The following is a 26,332-nucleotide window of genomic DNA, read 5'->3' as shown; positions in this document are numbered from 1 at the left end:
CTTTAGGAGACTCTAGAGTAGATGAAGCTCAGGAATTTAGGACAAATATTTCATCCCTTCTACGAAGAAAGGTCTGCAAAAGCTAGAGTGGTAGAAGGGAAGGGAGCAGCCTGGCATCTAGCTGTTGGGCTGGACATTTCTAGTGTGGTATGGCAAAGGTGTTCATTAAAAGAAGCTGATTAAAATTAGTGTCTGGTATTTGGCCTTACTCTTTCTGTTGAATATAGCCAGATGCAATGACAATGGATGCTGTAAGAAATTAACAAACAGAAATATCCAAGGCTACAGGAGTCCTGCAGATGAGTGGACCCTTTTATATCATTTCAGGCCAAAAAAGCGATAACAAAAATAAATGCTCTATTCCAGAGTACCCAGTAGTTTGATTTAGTACCACTGTTCTTTCAAATGCTAGATTTAAAAAGTGGGGCCTTCTTGAATTCTGAGCTGCTGCTGACCTTGTCTTTGCTTGCAGGAGCTGCAGTCTCGTGTGCCTGATAGTCAGCGTCTCTTTGAGGACCTTCTTCATCTTCATCCTGTCATGGGAAACTCTGAAGATCTGGAGGACCTGCGTTACCGATGGATGCTCTACAAATCTAAACTGAAAGAGTCCCTGAGTTCACCGGTAGGTGACAGCACTCGGTCCACGGTTGCTGATCTCTGCCATTGCTCTTTTAGGTTGCTTCACATTGCTAGTCATAATTCAACAGTACCTGTGTGTGTCTGCTTAATTAAAACCTCCCTTAGTAAATGCCATTAAAGACAGAACAAACATAGCCATGTATTTATAAATATAAGCACAAATATTCTCGTATTAAAATAAGAGTTGTGCACTATCTTTTTCCCTTTGTAAGCAATGCTCAGAATATTTCTCAAAATGGAAGGTTCAAAACAGAACGACAATTGGCTGTTGTCAAAGATGCACGCAGTTGGGGACTGTGAGATGTTTGTGAGTGTGAATATTTTGGATATATACCTAGTTCTGGGCACATGGATTTCTAGCTTTTTGCCCTTTCTCCACACAACATTCTCCATTGAATTATTTTTTTTAACAGTTCCTGCAGTAATAGTACATTCACTGTTCATTATTTGTGTCTCCTGCTGTGAGACAGATCGATCAGAATAACCACTGACTGAACTGACTCAGAAAGTAACTTGTGCACAGAAGGACCTAGTCCTTTTTGAAACTGTCTTTACGGGCTAAGATTTTGGAATGGAATAAAGAGGAGGTATTTTAATGCAAGAACCACAAGATTAAAGAAGTTATCGAGTTGTTAAGTATAAGACATGCTAAGAATGGCAGAATTTATCCCCATATATAAGATATTCCACGGCATGCTAAAGATATTCCCATGTTCTTAGTGTAAACATACATAATTATTAATTAAGATTTTTCTAGCTTAACTACTTACATTATGTGTTCAACTTCAAGATACCTTAATTGGAGGATTAGACTTTACAAGTGTGCATTTGGTACTTTCTGTATGCAAGTGCTTTGGAAGGTATCTGAACTCGAACACCTAAAATTTGAGGTACCTGAAAATTTTCTGCTTTGGGGAACCTTGTCTACAACTCCAAAGCTTACTTAGAATACAAATCCTTTAAAGTGCATGGAAGGTAAGCATGACCTCTGTTAATAAAGAACACGTTTCTAAGAATTGTTTGCCATTGATTGTAATGAATTATGCTTTCTTGACCAAAACCTTGTGTAAGCATAAATATGGTCAATAGGTGTCAGTAAAGTCAAAGCTATTGCTGGGAGAACTGCTCATCTGATTCAAACGGTCAGGAACCTGAAAACATTTCAGCTTTCAGCTTTAATGTGTGTGTTAAAAAGCTCATTAAAAAAATTCTGCTGCTGGTTCACTCTATCCAGGTGATCATGAATTTGAAAGAAACATCCCCTGTGAGGTGAATACTCATTTCTAAGCTCCACTGGGATCTTAAGTTCATGCTGCTTCTTTCTTTTTCTTTTCTTTTTTTTTTTTTTCTTTTAAACAGGGTCCTGGATCTTCAGAAGAAACAGACAGATTCAGAAAGGTATGACAGTTTCCTATCATTAAGCAAAAAAATGTTTGATCAGACATTTTGCAGATAATTATTTTAAATTAAACTTTTCTAAAGATTCTTGAGATTAATTTGATAATTAAGAGCCTCTCTTAAAAAAAGAAGTTTATTTTCTTCAGATTTTAAAAGGAAAAATATTACAGAGTTTTTACTCTTGAGCTATGCTTACTGTATCTCTAGAAGCTAAATATCCATCTCCTGGGAGAGTAGGGGAACTCAATTTTTATACATCTACATGCTATATGAACTTAATTCATTTTTCAAAAGAGACTAAGGAAGAGCCCAAATCTCTCTCTAAAGGTTTTAGGGTCAAAGTGCCTAAAATAATTTTGAAAATGGGACTTCTAATTGTTTAGACACTTCTGAAAAAATTGCTTTGGGTCATTCAGCCCACCTTTTTTCTAATGCAGAGAAACAGAGACAGTCAAGAGATTTGTCTAATGTTATTAGACTAAATCCTTATTCTAAGCAGCAGAATTCCTCCTGTGAAGGATTTTCTTTTGGAAGTGATGACATAAGAAACAGAAGCAGTACAGGAGATGATAAGGAGAAGCTTAAAGAAAACAAAATGCTGCCAGTTTCTTATTAAACCCAAGAAGCATTTCTGATCCCATTTTCATGAAGTCAGCAAGTTTTTCTGTTGAACTGAGCAGTGTTGAACTGAGCTTTTTCTGTCTGTCACAATTTGCTTTGCCTGTAGACAGTTAGCTTGTACTTTGTACTGTCATCTCACTTTCCCTTTGTTTTCAGAAGGAATAGAATAAGGCTTTATTTGCCCAACACAAAGTAGATTGGAGGAATAATGTGTTGCAGGAACATAATCACATAATCATTTTAAGCTCAATCAAACCCTTGATTTCTCCTGTTGCAACATCTCTTTAGAAGAGACCAATATTTAAAGGGTACAGTACAGTGCACTTCTAGTATGGCCAGAAATCAAGACTTCCTCATTCAGATGAGATATTCCTCTGGTACTCAAATGTGGAGTAGCATCTCCAATATTTTTCCCCACTGAAATTCTGAACAATTTAAGGTAGTTTTCACACATCCCCTGAATAGTTTTGGCCACAGTTCAGCCTTGCTGAAAACCCCAAAAGAGTTTCTGTTCTTGCCTGTCTGGCTCAGCCTTAATTGTTCAGTACTGTTGGTCATACAGTAAGGTCACCAGAATTTTTCAGGCTGGAAAAGCAATGTGACATTGTAATACTTAGTGTAGAGGGAGTAGTGCCGCTTTTCCTTAGAAGAGGCCTAAAGGGATAGTCCAGAAGACTGACCCATGAATTCTTTCGTATGATTTGGTCAGGTCAAGTTGTTTGTAGGGGAAAACAAAACAAAAGCTTTAGGCATAAGCATATCTCCACTGTGCAATTAGATATCATTTTTTAATTCGTCTGTCCCACCTGCCTCGGGGTAGGTGGTATTTGTTTCTCCTTAACTTCTCTGAAGGAGACTAAAGTCTTCAGTTAATTTTCAAGGATACTGCAATAACATAATGTCAGGCAGCAAACGTTTGTCAATTAGGCCTACAGCAAGAGCACAAAAAAAGCATTCCATGAGTTTTTAATAGCTACTGAACACAAACAAAGAGAAACAGCTTGGGGTGGGAGGGAATGAGGAACTGAAATACCTCATAAGCATGAAGGAAATGGCTCCCATTGCACCAACAAGTGATTTGCAGTTTCCTTCCAGCCAGTACAAATGTTGCAGTAACTTACACCTTGCTCACTTCAGTGTGATTTTGCTGACTTCAGGGCATTCATCTTAGATTTAAACAGTGTCACTACAATGAGAATCCAAGTGCTGTAAGCAGAGGTGTCTTTTCCATTCAGGCTAAGGCTTTTATCAGGATATGAGCCTGTGTTGCCATAAGATTGTTGAGCATCACTTAAGAGAACCACAAAATAATGTTGATCCCTTTTGGGTGCATCGCTGTTCAGGCTGAGAGAAGGGGAAAAACAAACCAACTGCAGAATTTGTGGCTTTGCAGTTTATTTTAAATTCAAATTTAACACCTAAAGTGTGACTAGAAAGGAAAGAAAGATAAGGCAAAACATTTTTGTGTGTTTTGAATATCTTTTCAAAACCATGGTGAAGGAGAGAATGGCTGATCTCAGGAGTTAATATCTGCAGAAGGTACACATGGTTGGGGGCTGCATCACTGTACTTGCAACCTTCAGTGAGTTTGCATGCAATAGGATTGGGTTATGTCTGATTTGTCAGCTCCCTCATGCTTTTGGGTCACGCAAAATCAGCAGAGGTGGCAGATTTTCAGGTATTTTGGACTGATCTCTGCTTTCTGAAAGTCCCCAGTGACTTGTTGCTTGTCTCTCCTGTTTGAACTGTGAATATTTTGCAGCAACAGCAGCAGATCAACCTGGAGAAGGGGAAGACCCAGCTGCAGCCAGTCTAATTCTATTGCCTTCTGTTTTTATTCCATTTCTAGCCTGCATGGCAAAATGTTAGGCAGAATAGAGCCTGCTCCATGTATATTAACGTGCTTTTTTTCTCATCATTCATCCTTTGCTGAGGACATGCCCCTAGCCACTGGTGCCCTTAGGAACAGTATGGGCTAATGATTCCGATGTGAGCGACTTCTTGTTGATTAACAAAAAACAGTTGCAGGAAATTGCACTGGCTGCAGTGAATTTTTAGCAGGTGCCAGTGACAGGGCAATGTAGATGGATATTTCTACAGGGCACCTAGCACACCCAAGGATATAATCAAGCAAATGCTCAATAATAACTATGATAAATGTTACTTTCAAAGGTTGGCTCCCAGCTACCTGAAAATATTCCATGAGTGTTCTTAGCATAAATAGGAAGTCAAAGGCTCATTATTTACAGGTCTAAGTAGCGCTGTTTGATTTATTTTCTCAAGTGCTCACAGTAATTACACTTCCTTGCTAAACAAATGATTCTGGCTTTATTGTTTGTACAAACAAAATAATTAGGATTCATTACATCAGTGATCAGCTAATTGCTTCCTTTGAGATTCTGCTAAGAGTAATCTCCTGTAACACACAGACAGAAGGAACGTGTAATTTAATCTTATTTAGAGACACCATTGATCTGGAGTCAATCAAATTAATGCAGTCATTCAGGAAACTGTGCAAAGCAAGAGCTGCCACAGCTTGCCAGGAAGAAAACAGTAATGTGCTCTGCTCTGCCCAAGTGCAGATACGACAGGAATTCTTCACGGCAGAAAGTCACGTTACAGAAATGCACAGCATCGTGTGTACATGCCTGTGTTAGCGGTCCCTTTCTATTGAAAGTATGTATGTGGCCCATTTGTTTTCCTGAAGTCCTGCTCGGTGTTAGCCACTTGAAATCTGTACAATTACATTCTTAGTAAAATGGAAAAGACTCATTAAAAGGTATCTTTCCCTCAGTTTTCAATATAACTTTCATAGATAGAGATAATATCTCTCCATATTTTTTCCATCACTGTGCCTGTAAGCCTGTGCCTACATGCTTTGGGAATTATACCATGGCCCAAGGAAGAAGGGCATCTTACCATCAAAAATGAGCAGATAGACTTATTTTCCCTCAGCAGTGATGTTTACTCAGAAAGAAAACTTAGGCAAAAAAAAAAAAAAAAGCTGAAAAATCCTGACTGTCTCTTCCTAACTCTGACCCACTGTTAAGTATGCTGTGCCAGATAGCATCATCCCCTTCCTTCTCCGGCAGGCTCACGAGCTTCCCTTTGTGTTACTGCACCTGTGAGGCTGCCTGCCTGTCTGCTCTTATTTCTGTAGGTTTCATGTTGTTTACCAATCTACATTACAGGTTTCCCAAATGCTAGAAAACAGGAACTCTTTGTTTGTCTTTTATCTGTTTCTGACACTTCTGTGCCTTGCCGATGATCTGCCTCTAAAGCAGTGCTGGTGCAAGACGGAGAAGACATCTTGCTTCCCAGGACACCTGGTTCTACTTTCTGTTAATGTTAACGTGGTATTAGCTAGGTATGTGGTTGGTGGCCCCTGTTTTCTGTGGTGAAAAGATGCGTCCTTTAGTAGCCTACCATCTTGTGAAGTATTTGCAGATTTTCACCAAGGAGATACCTTAGAATGATTTTCGCAGCAGATATAATTTTACCTCCTAACTGAGAGGTAACGAGATTTGTTGGCCAATAGCAGAATGAAACAAATTTCCAGTATATACTTGAAAAAGGTGTTTAACGCTACTGTAAAAAGCATGGTAGGAAATATTCTTGTAATCAATACCTCAAAGTAAGCCGTCACATTTTTAAATTATGTAAATAAAATGCGAATAATATTCAAATTATGTATGGTGACTGCTGAAGTTTAAGAAAAGTTTAATCCTGAGTTGAGAGAAGTCACAGGGCTCGGGTGGTTTCTGGCTCGTTTATGATTTCAGTCTCTTCCCCCTCCTTTTCTTGTGACTGCTCTGCTGCAGAACAGTCTGTCTCTTCTGAGTCTTCCTCCTGCTCTCACCTACAAGAAGCTTCTTCCTCCCTTACTAAACGAGTTGACTTCTGCTTCCATTGTTTCTTCTTGACTATACAGGTGACTGATACAGGTGAGGGCTGGGTCTCTGGTTTATCCCTAGTGTCTGTCTGCATGTCTTCAGATCCTTCTTCCCCTTGAGAGTGCTGAGCAGTGTTCAGTGGTGCTTGGTAGGCAGAGGCCAGGCCCCAGCACAGTGCCATACGTTGTGTCTCTTTGGCACAGCTAGGGCAGAGCATCCTTTTTTCAAACATTGTCAGTTTATCAGGATCTCGCACTTGTTCAGGGGTGAAGTCCCAGACTATCAGAGGTGACAACTGTTCTACATACCTGCCTGTATTCTCCCACACACCTTGCCACCTATAACCACAGTGCCTTATCTCTGTGTGGCATATCTCACAGGGGCATATCTCTGTGTGATATTCCTAAATAGTTTTTTAACCTTAGGAAAAGCCAGAAACAGATTCCTGAAACATACCAATAGGAGCATTCTGATTATCCAAGGATGTTCAAGATACTAAAGAGTTATTTTAACAAGGCAGAAAACATCTACCACACAGGAGAAGGGGAAGGTGTCATTCTTTGTTTCTTCCACAAATGGGCTCTTGGAGGAGAAAAAGGAAAAAGTGTAATTGTTAATTGTCTCCATGAGATGGTTCCCGAGGTACAGGGATGGCAGCAATGCAAGGCCCAAACACCAGATTAGGCTCAAGGCCAGTGCTTTTATCATGGTTCTCCCAGGCAAAACACAACCAAGTGCTGCACAGCAGAGCACACTGCAAAAGCCAAAACCAGCCATTAACAAGCTCTCGAATTTGATATACACACAAAAAAGGGAGCGTGGCGCATATCAGATACAACAGAACAAATAAGGCAACATCGTGACCAGCAACTGTTAAACACATGTAATAATTATAAGTTCCCTCTAACATGCTATGGTCAAGTATGTCGTTATCTCAAACCCTTTGAGCCCCACGTTGGGCACCAAAAAGGACCGTTGTGTCACTCGCTCCCCCTGCAGTGTGATGGGGGAGAGAATTGGAAGGGTAAAAGTGAGAAAACTCATGGGTTGAGATAAAGACAGTTCAGTAAGTAAAAGAAGGAAACAAAGAAAAACAAAACCAAGAAAAACAAGTCATGGAAAAAAACTCAAGGGCTCACCACCAACTGACTGATGCCCAGCCAGGTCCCAAGCAACGGCAGCCCTGGCAAAACTCCCTCCCCAATTTTTATTGCTGAGCACAATGTCATATGGTAGGAAATAGCCCTTTGGTCAGCAGGGGTCAGCTGTCCCAGCTGTGTCCCCTCCCAGCTCCTTGTGCACCCCCAGCCCACTCGCTGGTGGGGTGGGGTGAGAAGTAGAAAAGGCCTTTACTCTGTGTAAGCACTGCTCAGCAATAACTAAAACATCAATGTGTTATCAAGGCTGTTTCCAGCACAAATCCAAAACATAGCCCCATACTAGCTACTGTGAAGAAAGCTAACTCTACCCCAGCCAAGACTGGTACAACGGATTTAAAAACCTCTTACCCTGTTCTGAACCTTTTGCAGAGACTTCACTTGTAATACTTAAGAAACTAAGTGTAACTCACTGCCTGCTGTTGGATATGAAAACGTGCTTCAAAATTACCTCACTGAAAGTTTGACCTTCCATATTCTTATAACATGGAACTAAGATATTTTTAGCAACCCATCCTACCTACCACTTTACTAATCTTCTACAGTGCTTCCTAACTTTTATCATATGTCAAACACTTTCCAGATAAAAAGAAAGTAGTTTCCACTGCTTATGTGCTGAAGATGGGACCAAACCAGGGACTTTTTCTGCTTGCTTAGACCTGCAGAATTGCAGAAATCAGTGCTACTTTACCAGATCAGGCTGTAGCCCTTGTCCTGTGGCATGCTTCTCCTAAAAGCATGTCACGTTGTATATGCACACAGAAGCTAACCTTTATAAGCCCGTTCGTGTCACAGTAGCATATGGCACAGTACTTAGTTCTAAGCGACTTTGCAGCATAAATTCTGAAATATCTGCCGTATGCGACTGCTGAAACCTCAGATACAAACTGCTGGCTTTTCTTTGTTTTCCATTTCTTTTAAATGAAGCCTTCATCAAAGATTCTAGCTTATCATCCCGCCATGTTGAGGTACTCCAGAATCTCCCCTAAGGGAGAAAACAAAGCCTGTAATTTGCCTGTATACGTACTTATTTACGTACATACACTTATGCTCTTCAGAATTGAAAAGAACGGTAAGGTTGCAAAGTCAAGCAATCTGAAGATAGAAGATGTCAGAGCTAAAATTGCTTGTGTGACCTCAGTTAACCTCCCTTCAGCACATTCATTCTGGTAGCTCTTTGTGAGATGGAGAATGATAAGCACAGGATTCAAAGGGGTTCCAGACGTCCTTACTCATTCCTCACGGCCGGTTGCCTAAGCTGGGCAGCGTTTGCAGTTAGGAAAGTACAGTTTTGAACCCTGTGGCTCACTGTCCTTTTGCAGAGGCCACATAACCTCTGATCAACAGTATTCAACTCTTAATTCTGCTGTGGTGTATGGGAATGAGCCACAGCTTTGCATGTGGGACGTGCAGTTCTATGGCGACAGTAGTATCCAACTCCCCCAAATTATTTCCCTCTTGAAAAGACCAGCTGTAATTTGCAATACGTTGCTTATCTTAGAGAGGGACGCTCATGGCTCTGAGTTGAGAACTGATGAGGAGCCCAGCTCCAAACTATCTCACATTGAGGGAAAAACCCAATTTGCCTTGGTTTGAGAGAGCAGCCTGTGCTCCCCCTGGAACTGATCTCTTCTTGTTGGCAATAACCTGCCTCTGTGAGTGGCAAGTGAATTAATACCCAGTGGCATCTCAAGTGGCAGAAACCCAGGGCCTCTCAGAGGCAAAATGTCACTGATGAGGTTACTGCTTTATCAAAAAAAGCAATGGTGCTTGATAATGGCATACTCCTATTCAGAATGAAAGGGATGTATGGTAAGCTGCTGTTATGGCCTTCCTGGCAGCTCTGCTTATTCTCAGAGGAATAATGAAGTGGTAGAATTCATACCTATGTAAGTGATCCTTTCCAAGGCCCATCTATTCTTCCTGTTAAGATGTACTTCCTCTGTACCTATTGCTATAGTTTAAGCCCATTATGTTGTGATCTGCCCACTGTGGAGGTAGGCATGGATTCATCCTGTCTAAGCATGTAACTCACGGGTTTACAAAATCATGCATGGTGCAGAGAGTGCAGATGGGGGTTGATTCTCCATCTCTTCCACAAGAAAGAACTAGGAGCGAGGTTCAAAACTAACACAGAGGATTTGTTCTTCATGCCAGTTGGTTGACCTGTGGAACTCCTTGCTAAAGGATATTGAAGACTTTTAAAGTTTGTATAGGTTCAAGGGGAAACTGGAATTATCTGGAAGAAAGATTCACTGAGTGTTAACTAGATGGGCAAGCTACGTCAGGCTCAGGAAACCACCTGAGCTGAAAGCAGTTGGAGGCTGAGAATATTAAGGAGAAATTATTTATGCTTGCCTTAGTACCTATGCATCTGCACCGACTGCTGTAGAATATAAGATATTTGAGCTGGGTACAGCACTGGCATGAAGCAGCATGGATGTTGGTGTCTTTGTCTGTGTAGTGTCTGTAGGACACTAGGGCATTGGTCCCTTTATCCGTGGGGAGAGCAGGAGTTTTCAGAGAGCAGTGCATTTCCCAGGATAGTCTGTCAGTGAAATGCTCTAAAGTAGGAGGAATGAATCCAAACTAAATCTTTATTCTCTGCTGGATCACTGATTCAGCGGTGCAAGTATGATTTTTGTCAGGCATGCTGGTGACATACAAGCAGCAGCAAAAACCCACTAATGAGCATGGTATAAGATGCTATATTCCTCTGCTCCCTCAAATAGCTAGATTAACTGTGTGTTTTCATATGTCCTGGAATGTGGTCAATAGCAAACCAGGGAGTGCACTGATTTTTAGCAAAACACTTCAGCAACTTACACAGGAATATTATGTAGCAAGTTCTAAAGTGCTTTTCTGCTGTTTCCCATCCAAGTGATTTTTCATGGTGCATTTGGTAAGGAGTTATTAACTGCAAACAGATTTAAGTGCTGAGGACTCCCTAGATCTAAACCGATGCTTGTCATTCAAACGCCCCAACATGAATCAAGTACAAATGTGAATGTTCACAGCCAGTGCAGTTCATTTGGTAACAAGCATGCATTTAGCATTACACAAAACACAGCCGTCTACCCCTTGACAGTCCTTGCTTGTCCTGGTATTTTGAGGGAGAAGGGGGAGGACATTTATCCTTGATGGTGAACTTTAAAAGTATATTTTCTTTTTAAATGTCAACCTATTCCTTTTGCATGTGTTTCAAAAATGTCTCTGACACTTTGGCTCGATACCCAGGTATTCCAGCTGTTATTCTAAGATGGTGGAAATTAAAGTTCTGTTGACTTCACTGGAGCTTTGCCAGTTTTCCTCAGAGGAAGATTTGGTTTCAGAATATTTTGTGGAACCTAGATCTGACACACACACTGCAGGCGCTGTGGGTGCTGGGTAGTAGCTGTACTGATGCCAGTAGCTGGAGTGATTAGGGAAGGGGAATTCCACTGTGTAGCAAGGGTTGTGGTTCCCACCTTTGATCTCGTATGGAAATGAAATGTTCAAACTGTCTTTTGCAAAGGTGGAACTGTGTCAGGCTGTCCTTTTCTAACCCAGAATGATGTGCTAAAGGGTTGGGAGTGTGGTGCTGACTCCAAGTAGACTCGTACAGGCCTGATCACTCTGAGCCCAGCAGAGCAGAGGTTTGAACCTTGGCCTCCTGAATTCCCTGTTGGTGCCATAGTCGCAGGTCACCACAGCCTGAAAGCATCTCTCTCTCACAGCACAGGCCTAAAAAAATACTTTGACTTAGTCTTAGTAAAATTGAAGTGCTGCTTTTTTCACACTCGGACAGGGAGTCAGTGCCTAAAACGTTCCCTGCTTTTTCCAGCTGTATCATCTCTCCTGTTAAAAATTACTGTGTCTCCTTCAAAATTTTTTGTCCTTTAACTGTAACACCTCTGGTAGTACTACCACCAAAAAAAAAGAAAATCATACCACCAATTGTTCCAGCAAGCACAAAGCAACAGAACTAATGTAGGTTTCATGTGCGCAAGAACCTGGGCATATAAGTAATGAATCCATTTGTAAGGGTATCTGCTGAACTCCATGAATAAGTAGTTCCCAATCCTGACTTTATTTAGTTGTCTCTGTGCATAATCCTGCTGCAGACACTGAAGTTAATGGTAAATCTCCCATGGATTTCCAGTGTGTGCAGGTTGGGGCCCTCATATATTAATGGCTTATGATTGCAAATTTGCTGAAAGCACCAAACCCTCACAGCTCCTGTGTGCCTCATCTTCAGTCCTGCAGAGACATCATAATACCATGTTTGTGATAGCAGAGTCATTCCCATGGCAACAAATGGAGTCAGAAATACAAGATTCTGACCTTGCTGTGTGATCAAACAAAACAGAGAAGCTGGGCAGCAAAGACAAATGCCTATGTTTATAGGCAAGCAGGTGGGAGAGAAGCAGCAGATAAAGACAAAATATTTCTCCTTCTCTGAAGTTCTGCCCCCAGGCAAATGTCCCTCCACAGATTTTTCTAATGCTAGGATCTGCTATGGTTAGCCTGAGTATCTTGCATTGCAGAAGGCTCCAAGGAGAGCAAACGATAGTTTGTTAATAAAGCCATTTCACATTAATTCTTTCTGGAGGATGAGCTTTGAAAAGCAATACTATTTTACAGCTCCTTCCAGTAGATCTAAGAGCAAGGCACTTAATAAATAACATTTCAGTCTCATCCCATTTCTTAGAGTTGCATTAATAGTCTTTGCTTTAGAGATCAGGGCAGAGTCAGTGACCTGCTCTGAATCAAATGCTGGATCGGTAAAAGAACTGGAGTAGGAACAACATGACTGGTTAATTGGCAGTGTGGTCATCAGAGGAAGCCAACGACAAACCTGAGCGACCATAAGACACCTGCTCCCTGGGCTGTGGCAGGAACAGAGATGGCGCACAACTGGAAAAGCCCACTGTTTCCCACCAGTTCATAGGCAGAAGGAGATAACTGGGAAGACAGGTGTTGCAGCTAGTCTGGCAATGCAAGAATAGTTTCAGAGTGCAGTAGCTTTCAAAACCAATGCTAAAGGATTGACAGCTGTAAAGCAAAAGTTTTAGGTACTGCTAGGAAGACTGGCAGTCCTTCTCACAACTGTGTCAGTGAGAGGTGGACTTCTAATTCCCAGTTTGAGTTTGTGAGAACATTTTTGAGACTTCCAGCCATAATGAACTATTGAACAGTCAGTCACAGGATCCTACCCTTTAACAACATCAGCATTAAGTCGTATTACATCTTAGTGGTAGAAGAAAGAGCATGGTTTAAATTGTCCCAAGGCAGAGGTAACTCTAATCTGATCTTCCACCAACAGAATTACACCTGTTAATACATACAAACAAACTTGTCCATGGCTTCTGCAACCTGGAAAGGGCCTTTTTCCTTATAGATGGGACACTATAATAAATGTATTTGTCATATTGCTGCATATTATGGATGCAATGGAGAATTAAGAATGAGAAATGGTCAATGAAAACAGAAGCTGTCAGTGACAGTCCATTGGTTTATACTGCTTACACCAAGGAGTGTCTGTTTCATGGCATTACAGAGACAAGCCCAGAAAGCTCTGACCAGGAGTTGTGGCTGCTGCCTTTACGCATAACAGTTTTAGCATTGACTATGAACACAGAAGCCCTGCAGGTTTTGTTCAGTCCATAGGCTGATGAAATCCAGGGGAGATGAAGGATTTCAGGACTGGACTCCAGGACTAGAGAAGGAAAAGTCCCGTTAGTACAGCTACTTACGCCTGGTACTTTGGCTAGTGTTTGAGAACAGGTCACAGTAGGAGCAGGTGACTCCTGTGATGCAGCCAGGTTTGTGAAGCTTTGATTTTGTGGGTAAATGCTAGCTGTACCCAGGGAAGTTGCCCAACACTGCTTAAAGTCAGAGTCCCACTTACACCCTGACATGTATTCATTGCCCACCAACTACTGACAGTTTCAGCATCCAGGGACCTGAGTTTTCATTGGCCTCAGTGAGCAAGTTACAACTCAGATAACTGCGGGCCAGAAATGATAGAGCAAGCAGCTGTTGCTCTGCTGCCTCTACATCTGCCTGACACAATAATTAAATCTCATCAGCCATTCAATGTAATGGAAGCAAACCAGCTACAACAGAAGGAGGATTTCCAGCACAACTGTCTCATGATCTGTAACTGCAACTATGTGTTTGCCTTCATAATTAATTCTGTAAGCATTTATATAGAGCTACGAGAGATTGAGAAATTTAGAAAGCAGTGGAAGGGATCCTTAAAAAATAGCAAAGGGTGTAATTACTTTCCTCAACCATCATTCTGCTCCTTATCTTCTCTGCTGGTGTTTCCCACGGACTATTCATGGCAGTGCTGTAGTGGGACAAAGACATTGCCTTTTAGTCAAGCATCCAGTAGAGGCCAGAAGCCCTAATTTTGCGGCAGCACTGACATCGTCTGTGGCTTGAACACAACAAATTAACTTCCTCTTGTGGAAAACGTGGGTCCCAATTCAGTGGATGTTCTGCATTGATATTTGTGATGTAGATTGGTATCTAAAGTTGTAGCCGCATTAAGTGATATTTCCATGTTCTGAGTATAAATCCATGTTTGATGAAATTAATGGATTATTGAGCCCTCTTTTTCAGGACTCTCTTACAGATAGTTGACTTGACCTTTTTTCTGTGAAACGCATATAGTTCAGCTCATGGGCAGGAGATACCCAGGAATCTTGCCAGTGGAAACCTCACTTCTTAATTAATCTTTTCTCAGTTCTGTAGCCCCAGTTATGTTCTCTCCTGGTTGTGCTAATCCAGATTAAATTCATGAGGTTAATTGAGCTACTCTAGATTTGCACCAGCATAAAGGAAAGTGTAATGGGACTTATTTGTGTGTCCCTCCCATGGCTGCTCAGCAATAAGTGTGACTTTAATGACTTCTTCACTGTCAGTGTTGTGTTTTCTCTCATTCTCTTGGCATCACATAAAAGTTTAAGATGGGCCTGGTAGGGTATAAAAGGTAAAAAGCTGCGCTGCAGGGCCTTTTTTCTGACCTCCAGCCTCATGGACCCCAAAGTCAGGATCCAAAGAGCATGTTGTAGCTGGGGAGATGACTGTGAGCTGGATGAGCTGCAAACAAAGCTCCTTTCTGCTGACAGAGAGCAAAAGGCTGGCTCCTCTCTTCCAGGCATCAGCACTCTCATTTTACTGACAGGAGAGTTACTAACGCAGACCTTCTGTGCCGTATGCTGACTGTGAGGAGACCCGTTGGCAGCTTTGGCGTGAGCATTTATAACCACCACTTTGTAATTGGAAAATGGACTCGGAGGCAATTGTTTTCTTCTGCTAGAAAGTCAGCAGTGTTTTCCTGCTAGAAGACAACAGTTTGCAGCAGGGAATTCTTTAAGAGAGTGAAATATTCTCCTAAAAGAAATGGTTTAAGCACCAGCTTCAGTCAGCTGCAGCATACCAAGCACCCAGTCTGGATCCCAGGACACATCGTGTTCTGGACAAGTTGGGTTGTTCTGCCCAAACCAGGCAGTTTGATGTACTTGAAATGCACCTCCCCAGGTCTTTATTTTTCTGAGTTGCTCTTCGGTTTGTCTTTCAGAAGCGCTCTGGAGGCGTTTGCTCATTCCTGCATCGAGTGTGCTGGGCAGCACTACCATTGCAACTGCTCCTCTTGCTCCTCCTGCTCCTGGCCTTCCTCCTGCCCCTGGCAGAGGAGACCCACAGCTGCACGCTGGCCAACAACTTTGCTCGGTCCTTCAACCTGATGCTGAGATACGAGGGCCCACCTCCAACCTAACTTCTTGGCGTGGCACAAGGTGACTCTCAGAAATATAGACTCTTTGGTTTTTTAACAACTGCAAGTATTGTAGATTTTAGGGCTTCTGACAAGGCCATCATATCAACTGGATAGGTCACATAAATGCAACATAAGATTAGTCCACTTTAATCAGGTATTTGGGCAAATTAATATTTTTACAATATTTTATTATAATATTTATAATATGTATATAGAGATCGTGTCTGTGTATGTATGTACATATATATATATAAAAATGCATATCTGTGGCCAAACTAACATCCACCATCCACTCATGCACTGTTTGGAGATAATCCTGCAATGTTGCTGTTTCTACCATCTTTCAGCAAGGAATATTGAATGATGGTTTGGTTGTGGGCTTTTTGGATGATTTTCTAAATCAGATTCTTGTTGTTTACAACCAAAGTCAGAGCAAGCATGAGAAGATGTGGGCATGCAGCAGAGTGCAAATTGGAGAGCAGGTAGAGTAGAATCATGTTGAATACAGTGGTTGACATTCAGCGCAAGGAATATTGCGACTATTCTGTTTGAAATCTTGAGCTGTTTTTTTCAGTATCTGGATGCAGGGATTGCAGAAGGTAATAGAAATGTTTCCACTGACTTCAGTAGGAGTGGGGGTGGGCCTCCTCTTGTTCTCATTTTTTACCAGATTTCTTTTCCAATTACTGTGTTCTCCAGCCCACCTGAATCAGGAGAGGTAGAATACAGTAGGAAGAAAGCTGGGAAAATATATGTTTTTGAACATCTCTGTAGCAGGAGGACTTTTAAAATCAGGTCATAATTTTCTGAACAAATTTGTGAGCACTGAACAAAACCTTGTATCAGTGGTCTTGTCTTTAAAAAGCAGTGGGGGTTTTTTGTTTGTGTTTTTTGGTTTGGGTTTTTTATTGTTGTTTGGTTTTTTTTACTTTATAAAGAGGCATTTGGTAATGGAACATAAAGCCTGAACAGTGGGATGCAGCCTGGCTCAGTGTCAGTGAAGCAAAAGTCAGAAGTACTTTAATAATACCATGCTGGAAACAAGATTCCTTCCTAGGATGTTTTTATATTAATGGTTTGTTAAACTGATGTAAACTGATTGTATCAAAGACAGTCAAGCCTAGACTTCTATATAGTCTAAACTCTAAGATTATGACAACTTGTCATTTATTTACCTAACATTATGCCTGATTTATCAAATTTTTGAATGTATGATGTTTTAGCATTGCCTTTTAATGTAAAAACAATTCTCACTTTACTGTGATGAAACCATTCTTAGTGGTGTTTTACCTGATTGGCTCCTGAGAGAAAAGGTAATTTCTAAAATTTTGTGCCATTTCTGAGAGCTATCTCTTATTGTCTCATCTTTTTAGCCACAGTAGTAATAATGCAAAAAAAATTTAACTGAAGAAATAGTTACTTTTCCCATCCCCGCTATCTTGTGGGAGGAGCTTGTCTTCTGGGTACCACTATGGTGTATTCAGTGTGATTTTCCAAATAAGTTCCAAAATAATATAAAAACTGTTGTGCAGGTAAATTAGTATCTGAGGGACTGAAGGAGGAAGTCATACTTCTTTAACAACACCGTGAAAGTTTTGCTAAAGAAGCAAACTTGGGTAGAATAGGGAGGTGTAGCAGCAAGGAGCTCGTTATAGGAACAGAATGAGGGAGAACAGGCAGATGTGAAAGAGGACTAGCTAAAGATAGAGAAGAGAGGTGTCCAACAATTTATGAAGCCTAAGACAAGGAGTCACGATGAACACAGAGAACAAGAGTACAGGCTCTGTGGAGGAAAAATCTCTGAATCTTTTTGGTTCCCTCTCCCTGCTACAGTATTGGTACTATTGCATATTAAACAGCTTTTCCTCAGTAAGGTTTAAAATGAGGCAAGTAACAGGGACTCTGCCAGTGTTCTGAGGAGACTCATGCACCACCAGGACTCTGTCACTGTCTTCCTAATAATGCTTCTGACTACACTGGGTTTGCTAGAGTTGGATAAAAATGCTAAAATTCTGCTAAAAGTGAAAAGGAGAGTGGAAATTAGAGGAAAGAGAGCAGGCATGGTGAAGGTAGTCAGGTAGAGTGCAAGGGGAGTGTGAGGAGGATCTGAACTGATGCGGATTAAAACCTGACTGTCAGGAGGTAGCAGAAGAGCTCTAGAGAGCAGGCAGAGGGGGGCTGAAAGCAGAAAGGTGAGGAGAGAGGATGTACGCTAAGCCATAAGACATTCACATCTAAATGGGAAGCGAAAGAAGGTAAGGCCTGTGATTTCTTTCATGAAGGAGCCAGATGGATAGGAGCTATAATTAATCAGAGAATGGGGCAAATTAATTCTTTCTTTGCAATGGTTCTTTCTGGTGGTGGAGGACGTACCTCCTTCTCTCCTCTGATTAGCTGTACAAGAGCCATGCACGTTCCTCCTGTACTCCTCTAAAAATTGCTGCCAGCCCTGAGGGAAGAAACCCTCCTGGCTGCACAGCAAGGAGCTAATCATCACACACATCTCCATGTCAAATTAAATGCTCCAGTAGAAAAGAAGTGTGGGGGAAGAGGGGCAGTAACAAAACCTGCTGTGTGTGGTTGTGTATATGTGTACTTGTGCTGCACTTTTCTGTGGCATAGCTACATTGCACTTCTCTGAATTTTGCTGAGCCATTCCAGGTGATGAAAGTAAAATGCCAGTGAGAAAGTAAAAATAATGAGGAAAAATATAGCCACAAGAGAAAATCAGTAGGGAGATAGACAAGTTTTTTCTATGAAAGCACAAAATCTCACATCAGATTTCTTTCTGCCGAGGCTTTCTGATCTGGATGATTTTTATGGGTTCACAAATGCGTTTGACACCACAGGAGTATGCCACTGGGGGTTGAAATTTCTACACAGAGGACCATAACAGAACAACTGCATCGTCACCTTGATTTTTCAGTGTTGTGTCAGGTTTAAAAAACGCACTAAATTAGAAACACACTTTTGCTGCTGGGTTTGCATTCAATTTATTCTATAAGTCCCCTGTCTGTAATCTTGTAATTTTTTGCTTTAAATCTCAATAAATCTATTCTCATTAATTTCAGTAATCTAAATTCTCAGATAAGTGATGAATCTCTCTACTTCTTTGCAATGGAAACTATCCAAAGAACAGGACTTTGATGTTCATCTCACTCAGAACAATTTCACTCTTCCATAATGTCATTGACCTCACCTGTCCAATGCAGGTGTGATTTTTCTAAGAAAGAAATAATTTTTTAAAAATCACAGAAGTAAGCTTGAAATGTAAATCCAAAATTTACTTTCTTTTTTATTCTCTTGTTTTTCTTCTGAAAAGTTTGTGATACTGATTTCTGGAAGTGTATGTAAGTATTAATCAAGTCAGTAGTTGGAATAATGAAAACAAACTGCCCAGTTCAACTTCCAGGAAACTGAACAAAGCTCAGATTCCTCAAAACACAAACTAAATCATACTGTTTCCAAATCAGTCCTTAAAATTTGAGCACTGTTCTTCATGCCTGAATCTTTGTTCACACATGATTTGAGGGCTGCACCCTCACTTTTGTGCCTATAAAATCCCCAGCTCATAGATCTCTGACATCCATACGTAACCGAGATGTGTTACAGCTCATCTTTGGATTGGGGCCTCTGCCTTGAAGACATCCCTTGCCAAAAACCTAGGATGCACAAAACAGAAGCATCCACAACTGAGGGCTTGCACTACTTTAATCCAGATCCAACCACTGTCAGAGGGTGCTAAAACCCTCTAAAACAGATTGAATTTGTTTGAGCTTGTAAATTGTTTGTGCAACTGGCTCAGGCCATGTAGCCTATACTGCATGCAGATACCCAGCCTGGTCACAGAGCAGAGCTCTTGTGCCTCTCTCCAAGCTCTTTGGCCTGCACTATTGGACCCAGTATTTGATTGACCACATTAATGACCCTTCAGTGTTGAAGGCAAAATCCTGCACTCCAGTGCCCATGCATTAAAGTAAGAATTCTGCACAGCCCCAAAGGCATACTTCAAACCCAGCCTTTGGAGTGAAAGCAAGCCTAATTTATAAATTGTCATTGATTTTGTAGCCAGATGCTTTCAACAGAATTTTCCATGACTGCAATGCAGTGAGGTAGAAAATTGCTATTGTGCCACATGTCTATTAATAACCCTTTCTCTGATTCCAGCTAGCAATTTAGATTGTATTAAATATTATTTATATATGCCCTCTCCAGAAACCTCTGTATGAAAAACATGTTCAGTTCTATGCACACACATTAAAACCGTTGTATTCCCCTGTTAGCACAGAATCCCCAGAGCAATCGTGATTTCTACCAAGTACTAGCTTATTTGCCCTGACTGAGATACTTACTAAACTCAAACATTTGGGGCTGAAAAGAAAGCTACTAGCCTAACTAATAAAAACACCTGATGATCACTGAATAATTTGGAGAGCTTTTAGAATGGCTTTCCGCTTCTCCTTAATCCTTTTCGTTGGGGTAGTTGAAGACCTCAGAGAGAAGAAATGTCTCCAAAAAATGGCCATCACTAGATAGGCAGATGGTAATCTCTGCACATAGAAGAAATAGTATGTGCTCTTTAGTTGCTCTAGGACCTCAGGAATTTTCTCCATCTGATCTCTTCTTCAGTATTAAATAGGAAATGTTTTACTTTGATGTGTGTGCATACACATCTTGTTAGCACTAAAGGGATTTGAAGAGTGAGTTCATATACATGAATTCTTTTAAATTGTGTTGACAAGAGAGTACATTGTCTTCTCAAGAAAAAATAAAACCACTGTATGGTAAAGATTCCCAGAGCAAACAAAACCTTTTGGAATAACTGAAGATTACAGACTGAAATTAAACTGGCAAAATAGTTTTGCCTTTCAAGAAATGCTGGTTATAAATACCCCAATGAAGATATCTTTGCCAGGTATCATAGGTGTCTTTCGGGTCCTAGGTTATGTACCCAGCTGGCTGTAAGAACTGCTTTTGGAGACTTTACTATCCCTTGGACAGTATCAGTTGCTAGTCTGCAGCTGAAAACTTGCTTGCCCAATGAACTATATCAGCTTCTTCCAGAGTCGCTGGGGGCTGTCGAGGATATTCTTAGTAGTGCTCAGATCATTGACCTGCTCTAAGCCATTACAAGTTTATTGCATTAATCTATCTGTCAGCAGTTGGCAACTCTCAGAAATCAGTATATTAAAATACTAAAGATAACATTGTTGGTACAGACATCATGATTCATTCAGAAACCAATCTTATTATTTTTGCCATATTTAAAGATAATTATCTATTGGTTATACTGGGTTATAAACAGATTAATCGTAGGTGTTGGGTAACTGTGTGGAATGTTTTAGGCACAAGGCTTTTTGACTTGCACATGTATGTTTAAGGATTGTGGGTTCATTTCACACTTGCTCAATGGTAAAACAAAACGAAACAAAGATTCTTGAATGTAGCATTTTCCCCAAAAAAATATAAAGCAGTATGGAATAATCTGTCACACAGTTGATTTTTTTATTACCTCTTGTCTATCCAATTTAAAATATGGATATGTGTCTACCAGAGAGATATCAGTAGATCTGGAAAGAAAAGGAATATCTATCAGGAATATACCAATTCAAGCAGTAGCCTAAATGGCACCTTTGTTACCTAACCTACTTCAGCAATTGCCAGATTTAGCTCATTGTATCTGTGAGCTAACCACCCTCCTCCTAGTAAACTGTGGGTGAGATGAAACTGCACAGGTGAAGGTATAACATCCCAGTGGAAGCAGCAGGAGACATCAGGTCTTCAAAAGGCAGCCTGATATCTCGATGCGAGAGATAAACATGTAGGTTTGGCATAATGAGAGCAACCCAGCACTAATAACACAGGAACAAGGGTTTCCCGTCCTGCTCTGCCAGACAAAATTTTGACAGTGGCTGTCAGCACTGTCCAGTTTCACATCCCTGACTGTGGAAGGAGGCTCCCCTCAGGGTGATTCACTCTAGCTGAGATTTGAGTCTTGGGAGTGCTTTTTTCTTTTCATTAAACACAGAAGAAACTGCTAAATCAAACCCCTCAGTGACAGATTAATGGTAGGTGGTAGGTGCTGATGCTCCAGGAAAAGATGCAGGATATGCTGTTGTAGGTAGAAAGATAGTCATGAAGGTCTCTGTTCAATCCTTAGGAATTAGAGCTTCATTACAGAACTGAAGCAGGAGGCTTTCTGTTCCTTTGCAAGTAAATGCCAGCTCTTGCCTTCAGTCTTCTGGATTTTGGGGGCGAGCCTGTTCAGTGCCTTACTGAATACTAGTGTCTTTCTGGCTTCAAAGCTGTTCACAGCAGTGAGTTCCACATTCTTCCTATGAGTTGTGTGAAAAAGGTATTCCCTGGAATTGGTATTGAATCAGAAACGTTTTGTTTGGGGGGTGGGGGTTGTTTGATTTTCCTTCTTTGGCCCCTGTGTGTTGAATCCAAGGAAGCAGAAAGACCAGCACTACCCTCTCCAGACCATGCTTTGTCTTTCCTTCTTTTGTCAGAGCAGAGGAGATTTGGCTTTGTCTCCTTCCTAAACTAAACTATCCCAGTATTCTCTGCTTCTTTTCATGTTACAGTTCTTCCACGCCTTTGATCATTCCTGTCACCTTTCTCTTAACTGTTTCCAGTGCCCGTTCTTCCTCCATACATAGAGCAAAAAACCTGGTCCTGTTTCAATAAATTGAAATCCAATAAATTTTTTCCCCATTGCAGTTCCTCCTGCAGATGCTCTGCCTTGTTTCTGCTGCCCCCTGTGTCAAAGCAGCCTTCATCTCTAGCTGAGGGGACTCTGGTCCTTGCCAGCCGTCTCTTCCAAGTCTCCTGGCCATGTCCTACCCTCATCTGCCTTGTGTTGGCTCAGGGACTGCCCTTAATAGTCACATCTGTAGATGGGAGTGTGAGGGTGTCGCTTAACAAACAATTATTAGTAATGAAAGCCTTGCCATTAGCATTGTTCACAGCCTGCCCAGGCCCTTTTCTCTTCTCCTCTCTAAGCAGGTTTTGATGGGTAATCCAAATTACTGCATGCAGAAAATTGCCCCTTAATCAGCAAGGAGGCTGGTGTTTCAGTTTCAGCTCTGTTATCCTCGTGCTGTCACTGCCTGTGTAAGCGCTCCCATGTGCTGCTGGGCGCGGGGCTAGGCGCTCCGGGGTGTGTGCCCTCGGGCTGCCGGGAGCGTCTGAATGTCACTGTTATACACCCTAATAAGCCAGGACCCTTTTTTTGTGAGCTGGAAAAAAAAAGAAGGAAAAAGAAAATGGTCACTTTTAACAAACTTATTTCACAACTCATTTATCAAGCCCTCTAGCAAACCATTTATTTTAGCTCCTTTTTGCTCCATCAAAAGCTGTATGTGAACAGGGAGAGGCAAATTTCGAGAGGCTGGGAACTGAAGGCAGGCTGCAGTGCCACCCGCCCTCACCAGCACTTTGCTGGGAGGTCTCCAGCTAGAATTCCATGGTAGGAGCTGTTATTTTTCCTGAAGTGACTCCCGCCTTCAAAACCAAATTATTTCTTTTGTCAAGTCCAATAAGCATTGAACACCACAGACTTGGTTTCACTACAGATATGAATGAATGCCTCTGTACAGTACTTTCCATTGCCATGAAATATATATATATGTATATATATGTAATGCAGAGTGTAATTATTGTTCTACTTAAAGAAAGGTGACATTCCACTTCAATGTAACTTTCAAGTGCAGCTTTTAAGAGAAACTGTGTCTTAAAGGGAAGCTGGAAGAGTTTAGAGGTATGTGTTTTAATGAGCTTTAATGAGCTTTAATAAGCTTTGAGTTAGGGCATCAGTCTCTGCGGCAAAAAGCACCCAAGATGATTTTCCCATCACCTTCCCAGATCAGTACCTGTAAGAGTTCAACCTTGAGCTTAAAGCTTGAGCACTGGCTATTCCTGAAGGTATTTGGATGCTGCACGTACTACATGCGTGTCTGTTCTCAAACACCAACCTCCATTTTGTACACGTGCTTGACTGGAAGGCAAAAGACACATCTTTGTCTTGCTCCGAGACCCTGAGTGTCGTTTTTGTCTCAGCGGATGTATTCCTTTTGATCAGTGCCACTCTTTCAATTTTTTTTTCCTTTTAGTTTGTACTTTGTCAGTTTATCAGGTGATTCCTGGAGGGCATACTCCACCTGCCCAGCCTCAGAGCTTCCCTTCCAGCAACATACCTTCTTCTCATTTGTTTACTTGGGTGTGCTGGACCACTGTGAAGCAATTACACAAGCAATAACACAGGTGTTGCATTTTTCTGTCATTGCCTTTTGTAAGACGTAACACTCCATTGACACTGAAAAGTGGTAGGAGACGCAGAAGCTGCATTGTTGTTTACTAGCAATATAACCGATGTACAGTGCTTCTGCAGGGGACCTGTCCTCACTTCTCAAAGCAGCTGGCTGTCTCAGGCCCAATTTAATTCACAAGGCTGGATTATAAACCATCTTGGATCCCTTCACCAACACTCCATCAATCTTGCTTCCATCAGTTTTTGTGCTTTTGTTTAGTTTCAAGCTAGAGGAAAGTTTAAAGAAATGTGCTAAGACTCCTGTATAGGGTGAGTAAATATCCTATATATTTCACAAAAATAACAACAAAATGAAGGGATTTACTCTCACATTGAACAGAATTAATAAGTTCTAACTGATGTATTAAAAAGTTATTAAGAACAGCCTGGAGTGAAGTTTCTGCAATCAAACTGTTCTCTGCTTTTAATTTAAAAATCAGCAAATATTGAGGTACATTTTGCCACCTTCTTTTAGAAGTGACCTGGAACTAAAATGTGAATCCTCTGGAATGGGAGGTTTAGTGATGCGGATCTAAATTTCACCAGTGTGCCCCATGTTAGATCACCGGCCTCTGTTGGTGATCACCATTCACAACCTCATATTGTGAATGGTTTTAAAATTCTTCAGAGCGCCTGTCCACTTCCAAATGTCAGTAATGGGGAGGATCAGAAACCTTCCTGTGAACCCTGTGCATTTTGCATGTTGAAATCCTGGCTTGAATTCAGGTCTCCACCTCAGCTTCTTGTAAATGTTAATATTGAAGTAGAACAAAAACGTTGAAGGCAATTACAGCATGAACATCTCTTCTTGTTTATGTATAGTAGCTGATAGCAGAGTCTGTAATAATAATCTGTGTTTATACATGTGCTGTTCAATGTAACAGTTGGGTACAAAATACCTTTTAACTGTCACAAGAAAATAACTGGATTGATGTCACTTTTTGCTTGTATGAATATAATTATTTGCATTGCAGGGACCAGTTCCACTTTCGTCATGTTATTTATGATTTTTAAATACATTTGTGATAAATTAGTCTCGTTTCTAAGGTAAACAATACTGGAGCCAAGCAGCTGTCTCTGTACATGTGTATGTTATCACAGCTGATATCAACTCCAAATCAGACTCCTTGTCTTGCTTGGACCTTTCCTTAACCTTTCTGGCTTATTCAGGGAAATGCGGACCAGTCTATTTTCTTATTAAAAATATAGCTTTTTGAAAAGCTGAACTTATTTTTTAAATCTTTTCTTTTTACAATTATTGATTCAGAAAGACTGTAACAATCCTATTTTTCTAAACTGCCAATTGCTTGTGTTGGGAAATGATATATAGATATATATTTTATTCTACAGATTTCCATGTAGTTTTGAAACTCTTTGTTTTCATAGCTATCCTCCTATTTGCTAGAATTATCTCAAAAAGCTGTAAGCTTCTGTATACTGACTCTATGAAATTGTATAAAAAAATGCAGCTGCATAAAAAGACTGACTTTGTTTTTTATTTAAGTTGTTAGAGCTAAGTCATCCTTAGTGTTATGCCACGCAAGATGTACGGAAAGAAATCAGGTCATTGTTTTGAAAGGCTGGACAGCGTTACCTGACACTTCCTAAAAAGTCTCGACTGAAAGTCAGGAGAATTTACCCTAGAAATGGTGCCATTTTGGGGCCTGATTCTGTAGTTTGTTCACACTGTTTAGGACCTTATTTCACAAGTACTCCCATGAAATTGCATGGGAAATATTAAAAATAAGAGCCTATGATGTGTGAACAGCAGTGATAGAATAAGGCCCTTTTCTAAGGAAGAACGGGGCCTTTTAACTAGTTAAGAGGCTGTATTTTGAGTATTTCAGGACAACTTTTTGTGTTCTTTTCTGCCAGATTTATTCCGTAGCTGAAATGCCAGATTAAATCGATTGAAGCCCCGTGCGCAGATGAACATAATAGAAAGCTGCAGTGAAATATTGCAGAAAATGGCCTGATTTCATTCTCCAGAACAATAGTTAAAGTAACGCACAGCCTTGGCTTCTGTGCACCTGTGAAGCAGAGGCCCTTGCTCTGTACCTTGGCTGTGGTGTAACATGGAAGGATTTCTGCTGTCTGCCTGGAAAATACTGTCTAGTCCTCAACCTTGTCAGAAGCATAATATTTTCTCAAGTAAAAAAAATCTGATTCTGCAAGACTCATCGGAGAGTTAAGGGGCAGCTGGGACCTTCTGCAATCTGGCCACATGATTCCAAAAGTTTGTCCCTCGATGACAAATAAAATATGATGTGGCTTTGCTGTTTGCAAGTAGGATAAAGAGACTGGAAATTCATCACCCCAAGCCCTAGCCTTGTGACTGTTGTGTGATGCTCCACTGTTACCAATGAACTATGTTGAATTGGATTATAAAATCAGAGTATTTTATTGCATGTGTCCTTTTTTGTAATGAAAATATAGTTGTATTTGATGTTGCAGTTATAATGCAGTAAATAAACACATATGTATTTCTTTTTAAGGACTTTTAAATTATTCTGGGGGGTGGTTTCACATTTTTGCTGTGCTTGTT

The 26,332-nt window shown here is 40.9% G+C and overlaps 1 protein-coding gene across 11 annotated transcripts in view; it reads left to right on the top strand.

The window, feature by feature from the left end:
• The window catches only part of SYNE3 (spectrin repeat containing nuclear envelope family member 3), an 85,374-nt gene that overhangs the window by 58,876 nt on the left and 166 nt on the right, over nt 1–26,332 (top strand). For 9 of the 11 annotated variants that reach the window (XM_072865032.1, XM_072865031.1, XM_072865029.1 and 6 more), the window contains 3 exons: nt 473–622; nt 1,999–2,037; nt 15,279–26,322. In XM_072865032.1, the coding sequence (XP_072721133.1) occupies nt 473–622; nt 1,999–2,037; nt 15,279–15,476 (387 nt within the window). In that variant the 3' untranslated portion in view covers nt 15,477–26,322. Of the gene's footprint in view, nt 1–472; nt 623–1,998; nt 2,038–15,278; nt 26,323–26,332 lie in introns of those variants that run through there. The other 2 variants (XM_072865033.1, XM_072865030.1) reach the window with 2 other exon arrangements.

The sequence above is a fragment of the Ciconia boyciana genome, chromosome 6, assembly GCF_034638445.1.
Source record: "Ciconia boyciana chromosome 6, ASM3463844v1, whole genome shotgun sequence".
NCBI classification, from domain to species: Eukaryota; Metazoa; Chordata; class Aves; order Ciconiiformes; family Ciconiidae; genus Ciconia; species Ciconia boyciana.
The sequence above is the reverse complement of the archived record's forward strand: the minus strand, read 5'-3'. Positions and strand labels throughout refer to the sequence as shown.